Source organism: Chaetodon trifascialis, chromosome 13 (genome assembly GCF_039877785.1).
Source record: "Chaetodon trifascialis isolate fChaTrf1 chromosome 13, fChaTrf1.hap1, whole genome shotgun sequence".
Classification (NCBI taxonomy): domain Eukaryota; kingdom Metazoa; phylum Chordata; class Actinopteri; order Chaetodontiformes; family Chaetodontidae; genus Chaetodon; species Chaetodon trifascialis.
The window spans coordinates 4,472,370-4,496,439 of record NC_092068.1 but is presented as its reverse complement, the minus strand read 5'-3'; the positions used below and the strand labels follow the sequence as shown (position 1 = coordinate 4,496,439).

At 39.8% G+C, this 24,070-nt stretch overlaps 1 protein-coding gene across 1 annotated transcript; it reads left to right on the top strand.

Moving 5' to 3' along the window:
• Positions 1-2,855: 2,855 nt before the first annotated feature.
• Positions 2,856-20,865, top strand: LOC139341582 (B-cadherin-like). Its single transcript, XM_070978143.1, has 18 exons — positions 2,856-3,127; positions 4,296-4,410; positions 8,908-8,996; positions 9,766-9,981; positions 10,105-10,227; positions 10,721-10,876; positions 11,459-11,603; positions 11,856-12,028; positions 12,706-12,834; positions 13,930-14,115; positions 14,291-14,535; positions 15,587-15,729; positions 16,520-16,611; positions 16,880-17,012; positions 17,235-17,450; positions 18,398-18,528; positions 18,984-19,127; positions 20,213-20,865. Exons 1-18 carry the CDS (start codon positions 3,077-3,079, stop codon positions 20,423-20,425), a joined length of 2,700 nt encoding a protein of 899 aa, XP_070834244.1. The 5' UTR covers positions 2,856-3,076; the 3' UTR covers positions 20,426-20,865.
• The last annotated feature ends 3,205 nt before the right edge of the window (positions 20,866-24,070 follow it).

The window sequence follows — 24,070 nt, the reverse complement described above, 5'->3', positions numbered from 1 at the left end:
AATTAGCATGTTTTTGGTCTGTGGGAGGAAGCTGGAGTACCCGGAGAGAACCCACGCATGCACAGGAAGAACATGCAAACTTCACACAGAAAGGCCCCGCCCGGGGGGCGAACCGGCAGCGAACCGGCGACCTTCTTGCTGTGAAGCACACACTACCTGCTGCTCCACCGTGCCGCCCAATTATGAATACATATTATCATAAGAATTCAAACTATGAGTGTTATTTTTATCTTAAATCAAAGTCCACTCAGTATTTCATCAGTGCTTTCTCACCATCATACTCCTAACCCCCAGAGCACAGATGAGAGGGCTGGACTGTAACTGATGAAATGATCATCATCTGCTGTAGAAATCCAGGATTACTTCAAAAAGCATTAAAGAATTACAAAACATTATACTGTGCTCATTACCAAGCACGACTGTTTTCATACAGTTCATTTGTGTAAAACTGCTGAACATTGCTGTGCTACTTTGACATCGTGGTGGCCACCACACACTGTGTTGTCCAGTTGCCTCACCCAGCACATATTCACCGCCTGCATGGATGGATTTTGTAAATGAGTCTGGAAATAAAGACAGTGACAGCTCTCTCACCATCGTTACTATCCACATATATCCTCATTATCAGTCCAAAGCTTCCTGAGTATTGAAGCTATTTGGCTTTCCAGTGCTGGTGGGCCCTTGCCCCCACCAGTAGCAGATGCACCCTGAAGGTTGGATTCAATTTTTTTTTTTTTTGCCTCCACCTTCAGATCTGACCACTTTTTTAGCTTTCTGGTGCTGTCCTGTCTGTGACACTCATTGAATTAACCACAGTAGCAATGTGTTGCCGCTCCCTGTATTTTCTTTGTTTGTTGCCCTACTGCTGTGGCCACCAAACAATATGTGCTTTCTGAGCTCCACCTCACCCACAAGCACCTCCATTTCTGTGTTGTTGCCATGATTCAGCACAATGTAGCAATGATAACCACACTTATTTATATGCACTGACATTCATGTGGAACTTTGTATTGACCACTTACGGTTGACCATGGGCGTGTAGAGGGCATGATATGAGACTGATCCACGTTCATAAATTACCACATGGACTGTAATTTATGAAGTGAACATTGCCCACAGGTGTGTGTACACATGGTTTCATAAGTCAGATTTTTTTGGCTCATGCCATTTTTTGACTTTTTGGCTCATGCAGTTTTAATATGGATCCTATGCATTGTTTTATAAATGAGACGTCGGGGCTTTGAGCTCCATGCCGTCATGATAGGGTTGAAAATAGCTGCATTCAATCATTCGCTGCAGCCGCAACACAGGAGGTAAGTACCTTGAGAGACTCACACACAGGAGAGAACAGAAAGCGATACAACACAACAAACACATGCACTTACACATACACATACACACACACACAGCACTATGGCATTTGACACTAACCATTTTGAATTAGGGAACGACCTTATTTAGTTGTATGGAAATGGGGAACCTGCAACCTCCTCTGGCTGTCAGAGAGCGACTCTGTGGTTTTCAGACTGGTTTCACACTAATGGCTTGACAAACATTCTTCAGGTTGGTTTTACTTTACAAAAGAAAAATTGTTTCCTTCAGTACATCTCAACTGATTACATATTTTTGTTTGTCTTTATTGATGAACAACCGTGTCTGGAATCTGAATTCCCACTGGATAGTTTCAAATCAAATGTCGTCAGTATTAGAATATAGAGTGTCGGGAACGTACCGGGATTGAAAAATGGGCCCACACCATAGGTAGACCTACCCTACCTATGTTGTGTAATGCAGAAATAGTAGGTGGCAGGGGTGAAAATTAGTCATCCTCAACATTTGTTGTGTTATGGTTTCAGAGTGATGAAGACAGCTGGAGAACATTTTGGAAAAAAAAATGGTGTAAGCTTTACAGGATTTTTTTTTTCCTGGGCAACTATGGTTTTTGAAATGTTTTGAAAAATAGTGCATATAGCTGCTGTAAAATGGGGGGCGCCCTCTCATGCCCCCAGGCCCCCCTAGCTTGGGCTAAGCCCTGAATGTTTTCAGTATCTGGCTCCACCCCTGCTATCAGCTGAACTGGTGTTCACTGGGCTGCTCTCTCCTCTGTGCTGCAGTATGCTCAGATGATTGACTGGTCGACTGCCAAATAAATAATTTGTTATTTTAAAACATTTATTTGCATCACCCAGCTTCAAGAGACTTCAACCACTTCTCTCTCCACTTTTCAGCACCACCTTTATGTCTTCTCTCTTTTTGTTTGTTGAGTTTGCTCCGCTCCAGTATTTATCCACATGTTTGGAATTTAACTACCTAACAGAGACCACTGGTTATCTGGACCACCCAGTCCTCCACATAACAAGTCTGGTTATGTCTTAAAACAATTTAAGTTAAAATGGTAATTTGTTGTGAAACTCACCAGATGTCCTAATGTATGTGTGTGTATTTGTACAGCTATCCTTATGAGTACCAATTTGAGTTTTAGACTTTGGGAGTCAGGATATTTTTGGAAAGTGAGCACCTTAGGACTAGATTAAGGGTTGGGGTTAGGCATTTAGCTGGGATGGGTAAGGTTAGGGTAAGGCGCTGTGCAGCGCATTATGTGAATGCTGGTGAGTGTCCTCACCAGGATAGAAGTACAACTGTGTGTGTGTCGGAGGGGAGCGGGCGGTGTGTTGGGCAGTGATTGTAAGAGGAAATGAGACAGAAAGCTGTAGAATGCTGCTCTCTCAGTCTACTCATTAGTGGCAAATAAGAGCGCTGTCAGCATATCTCTTATTATCTGGCGTTAGTTCTACTTCTCGATAAACAGGAAGTAAGAGAAGCTACCGTGCTCTGTTCCTCCAGGCGGATTCAGTCTAAATGACCATATGAGGAAGACGGAACCCGCGCACCTGTAAGCTGACGTCATGCGCCGAAAGTACCTGCAGTCACTCCTCCAGCTGAACTCTCAGTACTGAAACTCCCTCCAGGAGACAAGACAAAGAAGCCACGCCGAAGAGTCGCGAAGGGATATATTTCTAATTGATTGAACTTTTTGTTTCATTGTAAGGACTATTGAGAGAGGGTTTACAGACAGATGGGGACCGCTCGGATCGCGGGTTTGGCCGTGTTAATCGTCGTTTTTCAGGTGAGATTTCCGGCTATCGTTCTATCTTACCGCTGTAATCGGCTTCCTGCCATGTCTGTACTTCACTAGTGTTTATCTGTTAAAAAATTCAAAACAAAACATTAATTAACGTCACTGCCGTATCTAATAGAAAACTACTCGGGTGTTGTTTTTTGGGGTGTTAATAACTGAAGATAACTTTGCATCAAGCAGCTTGTTCTTCGAGTCAATTCTTCATCTTACTTCTATCAGTCAGCAGCTCCACACTGTATTTAACTGACCTGAGGTCGGTGGTTGGGGCGCATGTTAATGGCGAATAGTATTTTAATAAGTGCTGCTTCGTGCATGTAACAAGGCGGAAATGAAGAGGTCTGAGCTCACGAGTAATTTTTAAGGTAATATTTAGCTGTACGTGTCAGAGCTTTAACACGCAAGGCAGTCTTCAATCGCCATTTTCCATAGTTGGGCTCCTTCTCCCCTCGAGGACTCGGTGGCTCCGCGGGGCCTCGCCCTTGTGCCGTTGATGACGTTGTCAGCAGGTTAAATTCCAATCTAACACGTTTCGGTTTCATCACTTACAAGCACATTTGTCGTTTGCTTTAAGTTTTAATTGTTTGTGAAACATATAATAATTTTATTATCTACATAATCTGTATTTTAAAAATGATTTTGTATAACGATGATGTCAGCGGTCATGGAGCAGCCTTTTAGGCCCAGTTTCCTGAGTTTCAGTGATTGGTAGACAGAGCTGAGAGAGAGAAAAAAAAAAAAACAAGTTGAACAATTAATTAATTCTACAAAAGTGCAACTGTGCTAGTTACAGCTTTTTAAATGTGAATTTGCTGCCTTTTCTACTTCTGTTAGATTGACTGACTTTTGGATTGTTGGTCGAGCAAAACAAAGACGACCTCACCTTGGTATCACTTGTGGTGTACAGAAAAACATTGAGAGATTAATCAATAAATAAAATATTTCTTAGTTTCAGCCCTACGTGGACCCAGTGACTCATCATGCTTTCAGTTGGGGATTACATTTGAGTTGAATATCATCTTTTAATCACACCAACTGAACACCATTTAATGTTTCTTTGAGAAAATCAGACTGAAAAGTCCTTCTTGTAGCTTACTAATTGCACAGCTCTCAAATATCTGCATTATGATTCATTAAAAGGCTGTTTTTCCACTCCTAGGCCTCAGCTTTAGTGACGACGGAGGAGCCAACATGTACACCAGGATTCCAAACGGATGTGTTGATTTTGAAAGTGGCCAGGAAGCATCTGAACAGAGGCATGAAACTGGGCAAAGGTAAGAACAGTCCAGGAAGCTGTTCTCACTCATTGCCTAATGCACACACCTGAATGAAACTATGAGGTGTTTGCTTCCAGTATTCACTGTCATTGTTAAAGGATTACTTCTAGACTGTAAAATCTAGAAAAAAAATTAGCCTTGGAAGCATCTAGACCTGAGTTACAGTCATAAACGAAACTTTTTTTGTGTGAAGTGCTCCTCTGGCTCAGGCAGCCTTCTGCAGATAAGCTGTTGACATTGTTCTCACATGTAGTCCAAACAACCTCAGGTCTCAGCTTGCACTCACTCTGCACCTCATGCAGTACTGCAGGGCAAAACAAAGTCCCTGAGCCTGTTTTGCAGGCCTTGCTTTGAAAATGGTGCCAAATTAATTTATTAGAGTGGATTATATAAGTTTTGTGTTTTGACGTGATGAGTAGATGTTTTAAAAGTTTTCCGCTTTTCTCTTTTCTTTTCATCTGCCTCATTAGAATATCTTAACGACCCTCCGTGATGTGGTCTAGGTGTCTGTCTGATTGTCATATCTTTGTTGCCCTTGAAGCAGACTTCTGGTTTGCTCTACGTAGCTGAAATACTTGTTCAGCATCAGCTAAGTTCTTCTGAAAAGGTATAAATATAGAGGAAATGTGTTCTGGGACCACTGTACCTCACACTGAGTGTAACTTGCCTGTTATCTTGGAGTAAGAGTGAACGCTGGCACTGAGACATTGAAAAATAGCTGAACACAATACTGATTATCCTGTTCAGGGTCGCCATGTACTACTTCAGCATGCATTGGGCTAGAGGCGGGGGTGAGCTTCACCTTCATACAGGAGCACTAACACCCAAATGTCAACTCTTTGGAGCCCAGAGAGTCCATAATGATCCTGCTGACATATACACAGTGTAAACTCTTCTGGGACAACTAAATCAGCTGTCCAGCTGTCAAGTGTGTGCTTGGTCTTGATCAACTGTTTGGTGGTGTGTTACGGCTGTTTTGCAGTCAACAAAGCCTGTCTGTTTGGTGGCGGATGCGTAATAATGTCCTCCTGGAAATGTATGGTGTCAGGTGTTCAGTGTTTTTCTTAGCAAGAGGGATACAATATTAGACTTCGTTTTTTACTGTTAGTTGATTGTAAGACAAATCAATTAAACCGAGTAATGAGTTAGTCAAAGAAATACACATGAAAGTCACGTGACAAATTTAGTTTGTACTGGACGTAGTTACATAAAACAAAAACGCTGAAGTGACTGAGTTCAGAATAGTTCACTTGTAGTTTAAATCACACTAATGATCTTTTTTCATTTTTACCTGTGTAAAATACATTATGAAAGTATCAATAATTCTGATGTTTGTTTGCATCTAGATTTCTTTCTAGTTATCATCATTCTGGGTCACACAACAAGTTTATGTGCAGTTTGACCATTGTACAGTTGGTCTGTTGCCAGTGGTCAGTACTGAGATGAGTGCTGACCAGTGAAGGGAACCCAACTCCTTATTAACTCGAAGAGTTTAATGACTCAGTTGTGAGCCCTGCTGAGTAAGTCAGTTTAGTTAGATCTACACTCATCAGTGCATTTAAAGGGGACGGCAACATTATGATGAAGAAAGCCCAATAAACAAGGTCTCTCCTGTAGCAACTGAGTAAACCTGATGCCTTGCCATCCATTTCGGGTTGTTTTTGACTCCCGTAACCATAGTCTGACATTGCTGCCTTGTGGAGATTAGTTTATAGCTAACTTCTACTTCTAACTAACGATACAACTCAGCTTAGAAGCATGCCATTAATGGAGGAAAATAGTAAAGAAATAAATTAATTCTTGCATGAACCTGCTTACAACAATGACTATGGGCTATTTTGAGTAACTAGGTCATGATTTCTAGGAAGAGACTTTTTTCATATGTGTGTTTTTTGTTCCATGACCACAAGTTCCATGATATTAAAGAGAAAGCAGACATTTCTGCAGCTCATATCTGCACAACTCTGCAACTCACACCAAAATAATGAAGTTAAACAGGGCTCCCCCTGTTAATACTGAATTGTTGTTCTAGCTGTTGCTTGTGGAATGGTGTCTGTCAAGTATTTTGTTTGATTTCTTTACATATACTGGTAAAGTTGAGTGACAAATTACACAAAACCATGGAGCATACAGTTGTCAGAATGATGGAAGGACACCTGCTTCATATTGGTGGTTATAAATCACAGATACATTAAAGTAACAGTGTTGAGCATTGATTAGTTTTACAGAAGGGTTTTGGGTACAGGTTCACAGCATTCTCAACACAGAGAAGGTGTTGTTGTGTTGTTGTCTCTAATGTTAACTTAAAATTTTGTATAGCCGTTTTTTTTGGGTTTTTTTTGACCACAATATTTTTCATTTTCAGTGCAACAAAAATAAACTAGGTCATGTGAAACATTTCCGTTCATCGTAAGTCATGTGTCCTATATATGGTCAAAGTTGATCCATTTTTGGCAGAACTATTTTAATATCTCAAATATTTAAGGTTAAAATTAAAATCTGCTATTTTATCAGGTTACTTGGTGTCCCTCTGGACTGTAGTCTACACACCTCTAAGCAGTTGGGCACTTAAGCTTTCAGATGTTTATTAGCATCTCTATTTGTCTTCTACTCAGGTGGAAAACCTGTCGAGCCCCATCTGTCGCTCAGTGGCTTCAGGTTGTCATGTTTTTTTTTCTAAAACTGGAAAAGATCAGGTATAAACTGATTGGTAACTCTGAGAAATCTTTTGGGAAATGGCAACCCTTCGTAACAAAACTTCAACACAGTGACGGCCTGACCACCAGACCAAACCCCCCCACGTGTTTTAGTTTTTTCGTCTTATCGTTTTTGCTTGCTGCCATGTTTCATTTTTTCTCCTTCAACAGGTAGAGTTTAAGATTTGCATGGGGTATCACAAACAGAGAGATGTGAATCAACCATAGAAAGGTCTGTTAAACCTGCACTCATTAATAAAGACATGAACACAAAAATAAATGAAATTAATTCCAGGGATTAATAAGTTTTGCCATGTTTATTCAGTAAATTGATTTAAATTTGATAGGTACACTGTTAACGGAATAATGTTAATTGCATGAAAAAGAATTGATCCAAACCAGGGACCTTTGGTATACAACACATGAGTCTGACTCACTGAGCTACTGGGTTAATCATATGTTATTTGAACTCTGATCAGAATTCAAAACCACACAACTACACTGTCATATGACTGGGGATAGAGAGTCCCCTGCTGGATATCTGTGGTTATAATTCCCTATAAGGTTGCTGTCACAGTTTTGCTCATTCATTTTACATGCTTCATTTCACAAAACGATTTTCATGCCAGGTTAACAGCATTCTCAACAGCTGACAGGTTAAGTTGTGCTTCCAAAGTTAAGGTTGAAGTTTGGAACAATTGTCTGTTGAACACACTCAGCTTTTTTTGTTTAAAGATTAAAAACAAAACAGCTGAATACATAAAATTCCAAACTTCAATACTGTTTTTTTCAAAGGTGGCATTCTGTGACACATTCAGAGTCACTGAAGTCTTTGTGACCTGTTCTAAATTCATAATGTTTGTCTGTGGAGTTTTCAGGGCTGTGTGTTGGATTTATAATATATATATAATGTCACTGTTAATGATGGGTGTGGCTGAAACACCTGAACTCAATAATTAACTTTTTTGCCATTAAGAGTATATTGGAAGGTCTTCCTGCTGTGTATATCAAATTGACGACTGGTAATTTTCATTGAATGTTTGCATTGAAAGGTATGGCCACAGTTAGCAAGAAGCTGTATTCATCCAGGGGCAGATTCAATGTGCTTCCATTAAGCATTCTGTGACATTTCTGACTACAAATGGGCTTTCAATGCACAGTAGAGCTTGTTTCTAAGCTGAAATTTTCAAGTTTTCAATCCGCCTCTCCAGGAACTTGATTGAACATGATTGTGAAGGTGAAGTTTTTTCTTCCCGTGGCTTGTGCACCATGCCCTCCTGTATGTTCAGTTGAAACACCACCAGCTTTGTCAGACTATTCACACTATTCCAGCGTTTTAGAATCCCGAAAACAGAGACTTTTAGACAAGCTGTTAACCCTGTTTCAGTTTGAAAAATCCAGGATTGCGTTCCAGTCTGGATGGATGGAAACAGAGACTTTTTTTTGTATCTGCTAGTTTTGAACATGACATTTTTCATTTCCTACGTGCGATCTGGCAACAATCTTGCTAAGTGCGGCGATAAGAGTGTGGCTGAAGGATGACAGGTGACATGACAAAAGCTAGTTTGTGGTGTAATTTTCTTCCAAATCTGCATTAAATTATATTTTGGTCCATATCCTGACCGGAGTCTACCTGTTGAGTATGTATGTAGGAGATGCAGATTTAATCTGTGTCAGTTTTTAACACGTTTGCAAAAGGGTGTGCATTAATTCATGTGCTGCCAATTGTTTCTTTGTTTTCTCTGTATTGTATAGACTGCATTTGTAACGGATAACTATTTCTTCTGTCCAATTCCAGTGGACTTCACTCACTGCACAGATCGCACAAGATTTTTGTTCATCAGTGATGACCCCCGTTTCATGGTACAGACAGATGGCACGATGATCGTGAGTAGAGTTTAATGCCTTATTGTAAAACTAATGTTTGCATGAATGTTGCTTTAAACACAGGAATGCTGCTATCTTGTCCACGGCGTCCATGAAAAAGAGATTATCTGATCTTAGTGGGATTTACCTGGTTAAATAGAGGTTTGATAATAATGATGTTAATAAAACTGACACATGCTGATAAGCCTATAAGTTCAAATGAATTGAGCAATTTGGGTAACTATGCTTGGGTAATCCAAAGAAATAGGAGTGGGAAATTGTTTTATAGTCTATGGTTTGCTTATTAGGAAACCAACTGGACTGAAATATAAATTCTCAGCAAAATTTAGCTGGTTTCACTGAGATGTGCAGTAGCAAAACACAACTTAGGCTCAACTTAGATGAAGTATGGGTGTGATATCCATTATACTGAATAGGACCCATTTGAATTCCAAGATAGCAGTAATTCTATTGAGAGAGACGCCTGCATGAGTCAATTTTATTATGTTTTTCTTTACATTAGTGTATGTGTATGAAAACGTTTCAGTGACAACTTCTTTTTTTTGTCCTGTTAATTTGTATTTGACCTGGACACACCTGAAATGTTGCAGAGATTTAGTTGAACAGCAATAACACTGTTTTTTAATCTACCCTACACATTTTGGCAAAGAATATCCTAAAACTGTCTCAGCACTTCATTTGGCCCAAGCTTGATTTTGTCACGTAGGTAAATTCAAAACCGTTACCATCATGTTGGCCTTTTATGATGAGTGTTTTTTTCCCCTGCTAGGTAAAAAGACCAGTTTTTCTTCATGATGGACACAGGGATTTCTCCATCCATTCCTTGGATTCGCAACGTAGCAAAATTACTCTTCCTGTCAGGGTACTGTACCATGAGCATCGCCATGAGAATCACCACCAAATTGCTGAGCATCACCATGAAGACCACAAACACCATAACCAGCAGCACCACCTTGCTGAAGTAGACTCCGCAAATGACATGGAGGTGAGATTAGAGAGACAGTAGAAGATGCATATGAAATTAGTGCAGTTGATTTATTTTAGGTGTGTTGTATTATTCAACCCCATATTACTATTTGTGTTTTTCCAGAGTGCAACCGAGTCACAGGTGCCCGTTATACAATTCCCTGTGTCTGGTAAAGGACTGAGGAGGAGGAAGAGAGACTGGGTTATTCCTGACATCAATGTTGCTGAGAATGATAGAGGACCCTACCCCCTGAAAGTGACTCAAGTAAGAGGAATTAAAACGCCTTGTGAATTTGATACTGAACGTTGAATATTTGTTTCTCTGTGTTGGGTTCCACGGCAGTCATTGAGGTCTAATTTTCATCTATGCTCTAGTTTTGTTAAATTATTTTTATCTTTTCCAGTATGAGCTTTCAGGTGTCTTGTGTCTCACCACTCCTCCCTAAGCAAGGTGTAATTCTAGTTATTTATTAACCCTGTTGACTTGACATAAAATTACCTCCCTTGTTTTCATAGGACAACAAAGTTGATTTCTTATGGCAATAGTTTTAATTGTCCTGTTGGGAGAAATCAAAACATTGTTTCCTTGTATTAATGTGAGAGAGCTAAGTTGTTCTCGCCTTGGACATTTAAATGCAGCACAAATCAAATCATCTACACAACATCCTTACTGTAATTGAAATTGTTTCACAATGTTATAAATGATTGTTGTAGTCAGTGATAGTGGTGTAACTCTGGCCTGCTGTTTTTTGTTCCAGATCCGTTCTAGTGAAGATAAAATAAAGAAGATCTATTACAGCATCACTGGTCCAGGAGCTGATGAGGAACCTTTTGGTCTCTTCACTATGGACAGAGACACTGGTAATCTGTACCTCACACAACCACTGGACAGAGAGGCACAAGCCAAGTACACGGTAAGCATCCTCTCTGCTGTCAGTATTATACATACATGCATTTGGCCACTTTTCAGAGTCAGATAGGTAAGATCAAAGCCTCTCACTGTAAGATAAAACGTTTTTGTCCAAAACGTTTTTAGGACAGATAAACTGCCCACTGAATTAAAAACTGACAGGACATTTCACAGGCCTGTGAGATCACAATGCCTAGTACAGTCTGTAATCTCCATAGTTTTCTTCTTTAAAAAGAACAGACAAATAGATAGAAATTATTGTAAATAACCAAAGATGCATGATGGAGTTTTCTCATATATGCAAAAGCTATGGTTACATTCGATGTTCCTCAACAGCCATTGTGTGTATGCATTCAGATGTGTTATGTCTCCATTTCCTTTGTCCAAAAAATCCTTCATTGTTTAAATGTACTGTATATTTACAGTACTTGCTAACAGTATTCTTTTCACTTCCTATCTTGGTGTGCCACCACCAGTGACAGGAATGTCCTCTGCCTCCTCTATGCTCTAGTAATATGGAATGAAAGCATCTGTAAGAATTGTTCTGGCATGTACAGTGTTATAATACAAATGCATTTGTGTGCAGTTTCAAGCGCATGCTGTGGCAGATGGTGCAAAAAATGCAGAAGAGCCAATGGATATTGTCGTGAATGTCATTGACCAGAACGACAACAAACCTGTTTTCACTCAAGCCACCTTTCTGGGGGATGTTCCTGAGGCCTCACCAAAAGGTACTGTTAGTGAATCTCATTTAAGCCTGAGAAAGATATCCAGTCTTGTAAAAGTGAAGCATACTGTTGAACAAGAGCAGGACAGAGCTGCCACTGTTTGGTCTAAACTTTGATATAATAAATTATAAATAAATAAATTTGGACGCTGCTCAGGACATTATTTATTTTCTAAATCACCTCTTTAATGAAGTGCTCTGAATACTTTTGGAAGCCTTTGTACTTAATTTCCCCTTCTATCTTTCCTTTTTCCAGGCTATGAGGTGATTAAGGTTACGGCCACAGATGCGGACGAGCCAAATAATGACAACTCGGATATTCGCTATCGTATTTTAAGCCAGGACCCTGAGTTGCCCAGTGACGATCTGTTTGACATCAACCCAGTCACTGGGTTCATCAGAGTCAATGTCGGTAGACTAGACAGAGAGGTGAGGCTTATAAAACCCATTTCACTTGTCTTGGCATGTTTCTACAACTAACTGTTGATATTCCTGTTTTCCCATCTTTCCTGGTTCAGTTAAGCTAGTGTAAATGCTTTCATGCAAGCTCTGGTGCAGACCAAACAACTGCACCAAAATGGACTTACAAGGTGGTTTTTGTTCTGCTTTCAAACTGGTTCATGAAACTACTGATTAAACTCACACAATCAATCTACAGATTATGGAAACTGTTGTGGAAGAATTTGTATCTCTTTTGGGAACCTTTCCATAATGTTGTCAGAGACAACTTTTCGTTGACATATATGGAAGGTGTGAAAATATTAAACCAGTTTCAAAAATTGTTGTTCCATTTGGTCACCTGGTCACAAAGACATGGGGCCATAAATACGGATTTTGTGTTAGTCATAAGAAACAAATGAAATAAGGAATGTAGGACCACCTTTTCATCAGCATATATTTAGGGTTTATGCTCAGGTTGAAGGCTATGTCTTGCCATGGATTTCAAGTAACTGAAAGCACATCTAAACCCTATGAAAAGGCACACTTTTTTTTAGATGTCTTTTTGAACTTTAAGAAGAGAAATTTCTAACTGATTCTGCTCCGAGTCTTTAACATGATGGCTCAAAAGCCTTCGAACTAATGTGTTAAACTGTGTTTTTTAACAGAAATACCCAAAGTACACTCTGGTGGTGCAAGCAGCAGATATGGTGGGAGAAGGGTCAAGTGGAGAAGCCAAAGTGATCCTTACTGTCACAGATAGTAACGACAATGCTCCGGCCTTCACTCAACCCACTGTAAGTACAACATACTTGACACTGGATATGTACTGTTTTCTGAATCCCTACCCCAAAGAGCAATTGTCCAATCATAGCTTAGCAATCATAAAGAGGCACAGCAGATCTGTCAAGCTCCAGAGGTCTGACTATGCTGAAGCAGTGCTTATGGGGCTGATTTATGCCACCTTTCCAAAAACACAACATTACAAAAACTGTACTGAATTGATTTAACAATACCTTAATCTGCTTATGTATTGGAGCAGATCAGAGTATGTGTTGATGGAGGACTGAAGTGCTAAAATGAAAAAAAAATTAATCCATAAATAATTAATATGCCATTAAACGTACCAAAATTACTGTTCAAAATAGATATAGACATTAATTCATAAAATGTGATAATTTAGTTAAGTATTTGAAGTACATCTAATTTTCCATTATATGTAGTAATTTATTTATTTTAAAATGTATTTATTTACATTCTTATTTATATCATTTATTTCCCCTGTGCATTTCCCCCAATTTATTTCCCCAAACTTACTTATTTCTGTGTGTGTGTGTGTGTGTGTGTGTGTGTGTATATATGTGTGTGTGTGTGTGTGTGTGTGTGTGTGTGTGTGTGTGTGTGTGTGTGTGTGTGTGTGTGTGTGTGTGTGTGTGTATATATTTACATTTCTTCATGCATTTCTGTTTCATTTTGCAAATTAGGTGGCTGTCACAAACTAAGTATTAATAATCTTGCCATATTAGTAAAATATGTATTTATTTATTCTTTTTTTGGGGGGGGGGCAGTTCGATCCCCGATATATGGCTAGCTTGCTAATGTTACTTCTAAGGGCAAGGGATCACATATCATTAGCATTAAGTGACTGTAGTATTTTTGGTGTTACAAGTTGCATTAAAAAAGTCCCTGTTCTGATTAAAATCTACCAGCAGCAGCACAAATATATGTGTGTGTGTGTGTGTGTGTGTGTGTGTGTGTGTGTGTGTGTGTGTGTGTGTGTGTGTGTGTGTGTGTTTTTGTTAGTCAACAAGAAACAACATTTTTCAGTCCTTGTTTTCCATGTTTGTTTCACACTCTCACACACTTTTAACACATCCCTTGCATTCTCCCAGTACGAGGCAACAGTTGCAGAAAATAAAGTGGACATTCAAGTCATTACGATGTCAGTGACAGATGGTGATGAGCCACATTCTCCAGCCTGGAATGCCAAGTTCACCATTGTTGGTGGTGATCCTGGAGGACTTTTCACCGTTAAAACAGGAAGTAACAAACATGAAGGAATCATTTCTACAGCCAAGGTAGGACATAAACCAAGAATTCTCAAATAAACCACAAGGTTAATGTTGTTAGATAGGTCAATAAATATTTAATTTCAGTTTTGAAGGAAGTTATGTTTTGGTTGTAAAGCAGAATGACTCGCAAGACATTTGTCTAATACATTGTGCTGCCGTGCTTTTCCTCCCTTCCAACCAGGGTCTGGACTTTGAGAGGAGCAGCAAGCACACTCTGTTGGTTGCCGTGGAAAATGAGATTCCTTTCGCCACTCCGCTGCCCACTGCCACTGCCACTGTAGTGGTGACTGTGGAGGACGTCAATGAAGCTCCAATCTTTGATCCAGTAGAGAAGCTCGTGTCAAAAAAGGAGGACCTTGCCACTGGCAGTGAAGTGGTGCGGTACATTGCTTCTGACCCAGACACTGCACGGAAACAGAAAGTCATGTAAGATCAAACCCTGATTTTCACTTTGAACATGTATTTAAAACACAAGATTATCCACTGCTAGAGAAAACTGGAAAAAGAAGATCATTAAACAAGCTTCAGGTGTCCTCTTTTAGTTCTCTAACTTCGGATGTGCAGTTCACCAAATCTACTGAGCCTGCTCATGATGGCTGCATTACTTGGGATAAAATGTAACAGATTTTACTGAATGAGATAAAGCTTATGTACAGGGTGCAAATCCTCCATCCTGTAATTTTCAGCACATTCTTTGTCAATACTTGGATACTACAGTTCTGATGTTTCATTACCAAACAAGAAACCATAGTTATGGTGGAGGAGAAGGGTGCTCAAAATCTTATTAAGCCTTATTAAATATGAATAATTACGAAGTATGGAAAAAAAATCTTGTCATTGTCAATTTACTGCTTGGACTTTTTTGCGCTGGTTCAACTATTCTTAAATAAATAATAGAAACTAAAAAAGTGCAGACAAGGTTTACATTTAAAGTTGTGTGTTGCAAAAGTTAGTTAAAGGGTTTTTGTGTAATTTTCTTTACGCTGATATTAATATTAAGTTATGAAACCTATCTGTGGTTCTATAGAATATTTTCTGTGTTTTCTGTCTGAGAAGAGACAGGCTGCACCTCTAAGAAACGACAAATGTGCATCCCATGTTCACCTCAGCTGTTTGTCCTCTGGCCCACACTCACAGTCAGCCTCAGCAAACACTCAGATTTCTGTCAAGCAGCTCCTACACATAATCTGTGTTCAGATCTTTCCATTCAGTAGCTGTTGATATCCACTGCATCACTTTGCTTGATATTGAGGATTCACATTCTTTTTGTTTTAAATGTGCCTTCCAAATAGATTCCGAAGCATTTCGGCAAAGAAAAATGAAAATATGAAATGTGTCTAACTTATATTTACTCCTATGTCCATGCAAAACAAAAAGAACACATTTGGTATATATTGAATATCAACTGAGGTCTGTGAATATCCAATTGTGAAGCTTTACGTGTAATCGTTTTGCTGTGATTCTTGTATATATCCAGGTATAGAATGATTAGAGATCCTGCAGGGTGGCTGAATGTGGCAAAAGAGACAGGCCTGATTACGGTGAGACACACCATGGATAGAGAGTCTGCCTTCGTCAAGGATGACACATACACAGTATTGATTGGTGCATATGACAATGGTAAGTGGGAGGCAAGACTTACACACACAAACTATTGTTTTCAGAAGTCCTTTAGGGTTGAGATGAGAATCAAGAAACGGAACCATTGAGAACCTGTTCCAAATTGTCCAGTTCATGAGAATCATAAGCTTCCAAGCTTATCAATTCCTTTTATCGATGCAGGCATGTTTTCTGCCAGTTGCATATTGCAAAACAATGACATCAACATCTACACTGCTGAAAATTTGCAATAAGAAGGGAGCAAACGGTCTTCATATGAAATTAGGAACTTCATTTCATCAGGAAAGATGACCACAGTGCCAGTTGTAATGTCTAAATTCATAATTTTAAGTAAGGGTGGAAACAACAGCAATAAACTGAAACATCTTTCTACACAACATGGGCATAAATTCCAGGAATGCCATGTATTGCCCCTGTTTCCCAACTGAGCAGCACATCTTTTACCTTTAGTAATTATCCTGTTATCCTGTTTGTTTTTTTCTAAATTCTCTCATTTCACCGATTTTCAATGACAGATAGACTGTTGCTACAACTAGCTCTTGGCTACAGCCAGCTTGACTAAAATTGTTAAGGAATCAATAAGGGGATTGATAAGAAATTGGACCGATAAGCAGATTTGTTAATGGCATTGTTATCAATAAAACCTTTATCAATTCCCATTTCTGCTTTAGGACCAACAAATGATCTAAAGATGGACTTTATCTTACTCTGATATCACTGCTTCCCTAGAACTGAGTGAATGTAGCTCTCCTGATGTGTGTTTGCCTGTGTATGTCTGCTCCCTCACCAGACGACGTCCCAGCCACAGGAACTGGTACTCTAGTGATCAAGCTTGAAGATGTCAATGACAATCCACCCACCATTGAGGAACGTCAAATCAAGGTGTGTCTCCTTTCACAAAAGTGTAACAGTTGTCTTGTTTTTGAGAAATCTTAATGTAGATGAAATTTCAGAATGACATGTTTTGGCTGCTTTTGGCAGCTAATTTTTTGTGGTGGTTGTCATTGAAATTACACTGATATTGAAGATGTGACTAAATGACTGTAGTCGAGTCAGCAATTAAATGATTAGCTGCAGAGGTAGAAGTACTGGCCTGCACTAATATGATCAGTATAAACAAAGGCTTGAATCTGACATTGTGTTTTCTCAGGTGTGTAACAAGGAAACGGCTCCTCAGCTGCTGTCAGTAACAGATAAAGATGGACCAGGCTTTGCTGCTCCATACAGCGTCTCCTTACAGGGCTTGTCAAAGACCAACTGGACTGCTAGGATGAACGACTCTAGTATGTAAAATATTAATATACATGACTGAAAATTAAACCTTTTTGGTGTCTTGGTGAAGTTGTTTTTAAACATAGCAGGGCACAATCTAATACCATCCAATCAAATAGTCAGTTCTATGAGAAACTTAAAATTTGTCTTCCACATTGAGCGTTTCTGCCAAAAAACTCAGACAGTAGAGGGGTTGTAAATTAAATGTTCCTCTGTTTTCTTCTTTGTTACAGGAACAGGCATCATTTTGAATTTAGCCACTGAGCTGGCCAGTGGAGAGTACACTGTGGTCCTGAGGGTTTCAGACAACCAGGGTCTAGAGCAGGACAGTACTGTCCAGGCCACAGTGTGCGACTGCAAAGGGGAACAGGTGCACTGCATGCGTGTGGCTGGTGAGACCGGACTGCCTGTAATCCTGGGAATACTGGGAGGCATCCTATTACTGCTCAGTAAGTCTAACATCTGATTTTAGTTAAATAAGGAAAGATGCTTATCACACTTCTGGGAAATGTAGATTTTATTAATAGCTTGGAAACCAAAGAGAAGTTATGATGGTTTTTCTTCAATATTGGTTGGAACCTTGATTGATATTTCACTCATAGTTCAACAGGACTAAATGGAAAACCTAACCTGCAACTGGGCAATAATAATGCAATCAACTTGGTCTGTAGGGCACTGGGTTTGGACCAACTGTGGGCAGTGAGAGAAGCTGTGAATGTTCCAATGATCTGAAAACTGCTTTGCATTTCTAACCGGAAAACACAAGGTCTACATTACAATATAAAGACTATGAAATCTTTATTTGATTTTCATAGAACTATGTTGTTCTGATGAGTTAATGTAGCCACACAATGAGTACCACCACTGATGGGTGACAGGTCTGAAGGCGAAGGCTGGTGAAATAGTGCAGTTGTTGAGGGCTGTATTTACTGGCAAATTAATCCACATTTCCCCAACTCAGAGTTTTTGAGACAGCAGGACAGTGTATGTGGAATTTAGTCAAAATAAACTGCAGTGTGTCTGTTCTTGTTAATAAGAGAACACATTCAACAGTGTGGCTCATTAATGTGCTCATTTAATAGTTTTGAGTAACAGTGGAGCTCTGTGGCATATGGCTCATAGGAATAAGATATGTCAGGCTTTGATACACTGACGCTGCTTGTTAGAAGATAAATTCAGTGTTGGTTTGGGTGCTTGTTAACAGCAAATAAATATAGACCGTCTAGTGTGAATAATGACCAGTCCAGCAGTACTATTACAAACTCTTCTGCTGCTGGGCTCAGCTGTAACGACTTGACCTTACCTCCCCTTTCTGCACTCTGTAGGAAATGGTTGGAATTGTGGTGACTGAATCATGTAGGTGTGTTGTATTAAGCTTTGTGTTCTGTATGTTCAGTGCTGGTGTTGCTGCTGCTGCTGTTGGCGAGACGGAGAAGAGGAGAGAAGAAGGAGCCTCTACTCCAGGACGACGATATCAGAGACAACATCTACTATTATGATGAAGAGGGAGGCGGAGAAGATGATCAGGTACCTTAAGACAGAGGTTGAGACTAATTTCCTTGAGATGAGGGAAAAAAAAAAAAAATCCACATTTCGAGAGAGAGAGAGAGAGAGAGAGAGAGAGAGAGAGAGAGAGAGAGAGAGAGAGAGAGAGAGAGAGAGAGAGAGAGAGAGAGAGAGAGAGAGGTATTCTAATATCAGTAGATCTGTTGGTAAACATCACAGCCATCAAATTCAGTATGAGTGTTTATTTACAGAGAACATTAAAGTTGATCAGTTTGAACATTAAATATCTTTATTTGCACTGTTCAATTGCATATAGGTCAAAAAGGATTTGGAAGTTATCGCATTCTGTTTGTTTTTCTGTTTTACACAGCATCCCAACTTTTTTGGAATTTTTTGTAGAAATGCAATTAACGCCTTTTTGTTCAAATTAAAGATACACCATCTTTTGTGTAACTCCAACATGTGTTCTCCATCAGGACTATGATCTGAGTGTTCTCCACCGTGGTCTGGACAACAGGCCGGAGGTGTTCAGGAATGATGTAATGCCGAACTTCATGCCAGCTCCTCAGTACCGACCTCGCCCCGCCAACCCAGAGGAAATTGGCAACTTCATCGATGATGTAAGTCAAGAGCCTATATAAACTAAACTATAATCGAGCATGGTTACAGTAGGTTCAGTGGTGTAGTCTACGTGATACGCAGGTATACGCTGTATACCCACTGGAAAAGGTCAGTGATTGGTTTAGTCTGCATGATACGCCGGTATACGCCCATACTCGCTAGAATTATTATTTTTTTCCATATATCCACTTGACGCGCATCATTTTGTAAAAACTTTCACACGCTGATTAATTCATTATATTAACCCAGTCTGTGTTCACATGACTTTTGGACCTCTAAGACTTCCGTCGCCCGTGACGGCAACAGCAACACAAGTCTTTAGCGGGCATTCTCCGCAGTATTGCATAAAGGAAAAAAACAGCAAGTGAATTACAAAGAGATGAAACGAAAACAACGCCAGACAACACTTTTTCCAGTGTTTTCCGAAGCGCGCCACTGAACAGAACATAATGTTCATATCTCCTTGATGAGACAGGTGGGAGTTCCTGGCTGGCCTTGTGGAGTGAAAGTCAGGCTAGGGAATTTAAGAGCAGGCATCCCTGGTTTTATTCATATACTTAAAAACATCTGAATCTGAATCACATTCACTATGCAATGATAATAATAATGCATAGCCTACAGTATACATCTTGAGAGCATTCTGAAAGGCTGGTTATGTTATCAACATGTTATGAAGCAGCATCAGACACAAAGTCATGATGGTGCTTATGAGGTGTTGCTCCAAGATGGTTGTTGTTCTAAGACGCGTTATTCTGGAATGGGTGAGTATAGACAGTATACCCACTACAAAAAACACTACACCACTGAGTAGGTTATGTATCACTGCTTTTATAAATTAGTGAGGTTTTTTGAGGAAAAAGTAAAGATTTGAAATGAGCAATCCCATGTTGCCACATTCTTTATTTATTCTATTATTATCAGAAATTATGCTCTTGAAGATTCCAGTGATATACAATATTTTACTTTATTTAAATCACAAAGCTCTCACCACCACCTTTGTCACAGCCTATTTACATTCGTTTGTGTGTGTGTGTGTGTGTGTAAGTAAGTAAAACGTGGACACAATCCTATGCTCCTCTTTCAGAACCTCAAGGCAGCTGACAACGACCCAACAGCGCCCCCCTATGACTCCCTGCTGGTGTTTGACTATGAAGGAGGCGGCTCTGACGCAGGAAGCCTCTCCTCTCTGAACTCGTCGAGCAGCGGAGACCAGGATTATGACTGCCTCAGTGAATGGGGACCCCGCTTTAAGAAATTGGCTGACATGTATGGGGGAGGAGAAGATGACATGCTTTAAATGTACCAAAGAATGAACAGTATGGATAGGATAGGTGGATGCACGAATGGCTGTGTGAATGTTCGATTGATGTAAGCATGAACTGATAAGTAAATGCCTCCTAAGGGAACTGTCAGCCAGATATCAATAGACCCACAGATATTTTTCTGTGATGGGATTGTGGTTTACCTTTCAGTTCATTCCTCAAAGCAGTTAACAGCCATTGCTCAGGAGCCAAGAATGAGTTTCTTTTGTACAGGAGTTCCCCATTTTGAATGCTTAAGCTCTGCCTGTCGAACTTTTAGATCCCTGTTTGACTGCTAGGGTAAAGACTAATGATGCTTTTTTGTTTATTTCTTGTTCATTGGGTTCTAGAGCCACATCATCAGTCTCAGTGTTGATTTATGGATTTTGTGCAGATATTTTAACCTGCGTTGTAGCTTACTGGGTGACACTGGACACACGCAGATGCAGTTGCACTGGCAATGTTTGTCATTTTGACAATGTATGGTACTTTACATTTTTTCTGCTTTTTTTGTGAGTTCGTACTACTGTTTCAGTTAGATTGCTTTGTTTTGTATTTGTTTGAGGAAATGACAAATAATCAAGATGCAATTCAGGTAGCCAGCCAATGTCACACTGAGGGTGTGGTCAGTGAATTATCAATAAATGCTTTTTAAAAGGTTTAATAAGTGCCTTTTCAGTTGACATCTTTTCACATATTAATGTCAAAACACCTTTTGCAGTTACCTTAAAAGGTGCTTTATTACAAATGCTTTGTTAATTTTGAAGTTTTTTATAAAGTTGTCTTAATACAGTGATGGATTTGTGAATGTTCTTTTATTTCACGAACAGAAATTAATCTTTCATTAGAAGTGCATTGGACATCCACAATTTCAACAGTGCATCGAAGCAGCAGTCATGACAGAGAGGGTAAATTCTTCAGTAATCTCATGAAATTACACTAGTGCAGGAAGTGTGTTTTAATGACCCACACAGGAGTTTCCATTTATTCTGGTTCCTTGACACTGTAAATTGGGCACGCAAACATTTGAATACAGTTTCTCTGTCCCATCAATGCTACATAACTGGCAGCACACCACAGTCGCCAATGGAAGACAGCCATGTAGAGCGATGTCACGTTTGTGTGGAAGTCACAACAGTTACTACTCTGTGGGTGGCAAACATGCATCTGGCATCACAACTTCACATGGGGGAAAAACATTGAAAACATGGCTATGATGATAGAAAGCTGTTATGTGACCAAGAGATTACATAGCTGAAGAGGAGGGGGGGCAAAGGGAATCAGTACTTTCTAAAGGGCTAGCCAACGTCAAGTTGGCAAATACAGTTTTCTGGAGGTAATGTAATCCATCCATCCATTTTCTATGCCGCTTATCCCTTTCGGGGCCACGGGGGGGCCGGAGCCTATCTCGGCTGTCAACGGGCGAGAGGCGGGGTACATCCTGGACCGGTCGCCAGCCGATCGCAGGTAATGTAATAAAAATTGAAAAAAATCAGTTTCCAGAAAACCACACTATTACATCAAGTCCATGTTTGATGTAATGTTAGATTTTAGCTGGCAATAAGAAATGAGAAAGCTTTGGACTAAATACATGCTTACTGTGGGTCTAAGCAGGCTGCAGAAAATGCCCAAAAGGCCAAAAGAATCTCCCCATCCATACCACAGTATGTGTGCCCAGATGGTCTTTGATTGACTGCAGATTCACCAACCAATAGCAATGGCCCACAGAGCACGAGGAACAACACAGCACAAACTGTATCAGTACATACTCATATTTATGCATCCACCTACAGTATAGGGGGACATAGCATACTATATTTACAGATGGGGACAAATTAGAGAAAAACCCAACAGAAAATGTGTTAGTAACATGTTTTCCCACCACAAGCATCCAGCTTCAGTGCACGTTGTCACAAATTCTTCAACTGTGTGGAACCTTACTGGAGGGATGACCAGCATCTTTGGTTGTTTTGATGACGGTGGTGAGAGTGCTGAGTTGGGTTGAGATCAGGTGGCTGAGAAGGCCACACCATGTGTTTCATCTGTTGCTGGTCTGTATGCCGTACGGTCTGAATGTTTTGCATTACTTCACAGTGCTCGATGTGAGGTCCTTCCTGAGGCTGGTGCTGGAGGAAAGGCCATGTGACTACTGATCCAAAGAAAGCATGAATGTGAATTTTGTTACAGTTTCTCCTGAAGGTGGCACTACAGTACAGATGAGAGTGTCAACATTCTTTAGCATCAGGATTGTCTTTGAGGAAATGTCATGGAAAATAGAGCTATTTTCTATTTTGATAATGAAATAATGTTTTTTTGTTGGTTTGTTTTTTACAAACAAATATTTGTGGTTTCCAGTTTCTTACATGTGAGAATTTGATGCTTGTCTTCGTCATACATGATAATAAATTAAGTATTTTTGCATTTCAGACTGCTATTTAGACAAAACAACACATTTGAACACAGCATCTTTCATTTTCAGACGTTTTTGACAAAACAATTCATCAAGAAAATAATTGGCAGGTTAACTGATGTCTGACTTAAACTGATGAAATCACTGTTAGTTGCAGTTTGAATGGAAATCCAGTACAGTTTTCAAGATGCCTCATAGACCTGGGCCTTACTCTTGGTTAGCTTGATGTGATTGTTGATAATTTGCCAAAAGTGTGTATTTCTGTGTGTGTCTTTGAAAGTGTCTTGACATTTATCTGCAGCTGTTCTCTGAGCAGCAGACTTATAGCACACAGACTCAATGGACAGCAAAAATATATTCAGCTCATCTGTCTCTCAGTAAAGAGTTTAATGCTGATATATGAAAAATGCACAATAATATAAGAACTAACCCTAAAAAAGAAAGACATTAAACCAATTAAAATGTGTTTGGTGGGACGGTGATAACACTGTCGCCTCACAGCTAGAAGGTCCCAGGTTCGATTCCCGTCTGGGCGCTGAGGGCGTGTCCTCCACCATTCCTTTGGTGCCTTTCTGTGTACAGTTTGCATGCTCTCCGTGTTCACCCAGGGTATCCTCCATAATTCATACCCCCACTAAAAACATGCAAGAAGATCACCACCTGACCAATGGTGACGAACAGGAACTGGGTCCCCGGGTGCCGCTGTCAGCTGTCAGCCCACCCTAGTCTGCCGCGGGTGAAGGACTTACCAGGATGGGTCAAATGCGGAGAAATAATTTCACAAGAAGCATGGCGTGTGTGCATATTTGGGCATGTAGTGTGTGTGATAAATCAAAGTACGTTTCTTCTTCTTCTTTATATGTATTTTAAAAGACTGAAGAATTTGAATTAGGAATACGTTTAGAATTACTTTATTAGACCATTAGGTGAGAATCCTCCTTTACAAAGAGCACAGGGCACAGTGTAAACATCACAGAATCCACCGACCCTCTCTCAGTTGAGGATGAACTTTTTTTTAGTGTCATTTGATGTAAATGCTATGTATACATCCATACAACACAGTGGAGCCATCGAGGCCTTGGAACACTTGCTTTTAAAACACAATTGGATCAGAAGTCCCTCAAGAACTGTCTTTTGAAATTAGCTAAGCTGATTTTAAAACACAACTACTGGATGTTCCAAGATACTTTTTCTATTCAGAAATGTGGAGTACTGATGGTTACTTCCCTGT

Bases quoted from the DNA above. Each gene is read 5' to 3' on its own strand.
- LOC139341582 (XM_070978143.1), top strand. From the start codon at position 3,077: ATGGGGACCGCTCGGATCGCGGGTTTGGCCGTGTTAATCGTCGTTTTT. The intron at 4,411-8,907 runs GTAAGAACAGTC...GTCCAATTCCAG, and splicing joins AGGCATGAAACTGGGCAAAG to TGGACTTCACTCACTGCACA. The intron at 17,451-18,397 runs GTAAGTCTAACA...CTGTATGTTCAG, and splicing joins AGGCATCCTATTACTGCTCA to TGCTGGTGTTGCTGCTGCTG.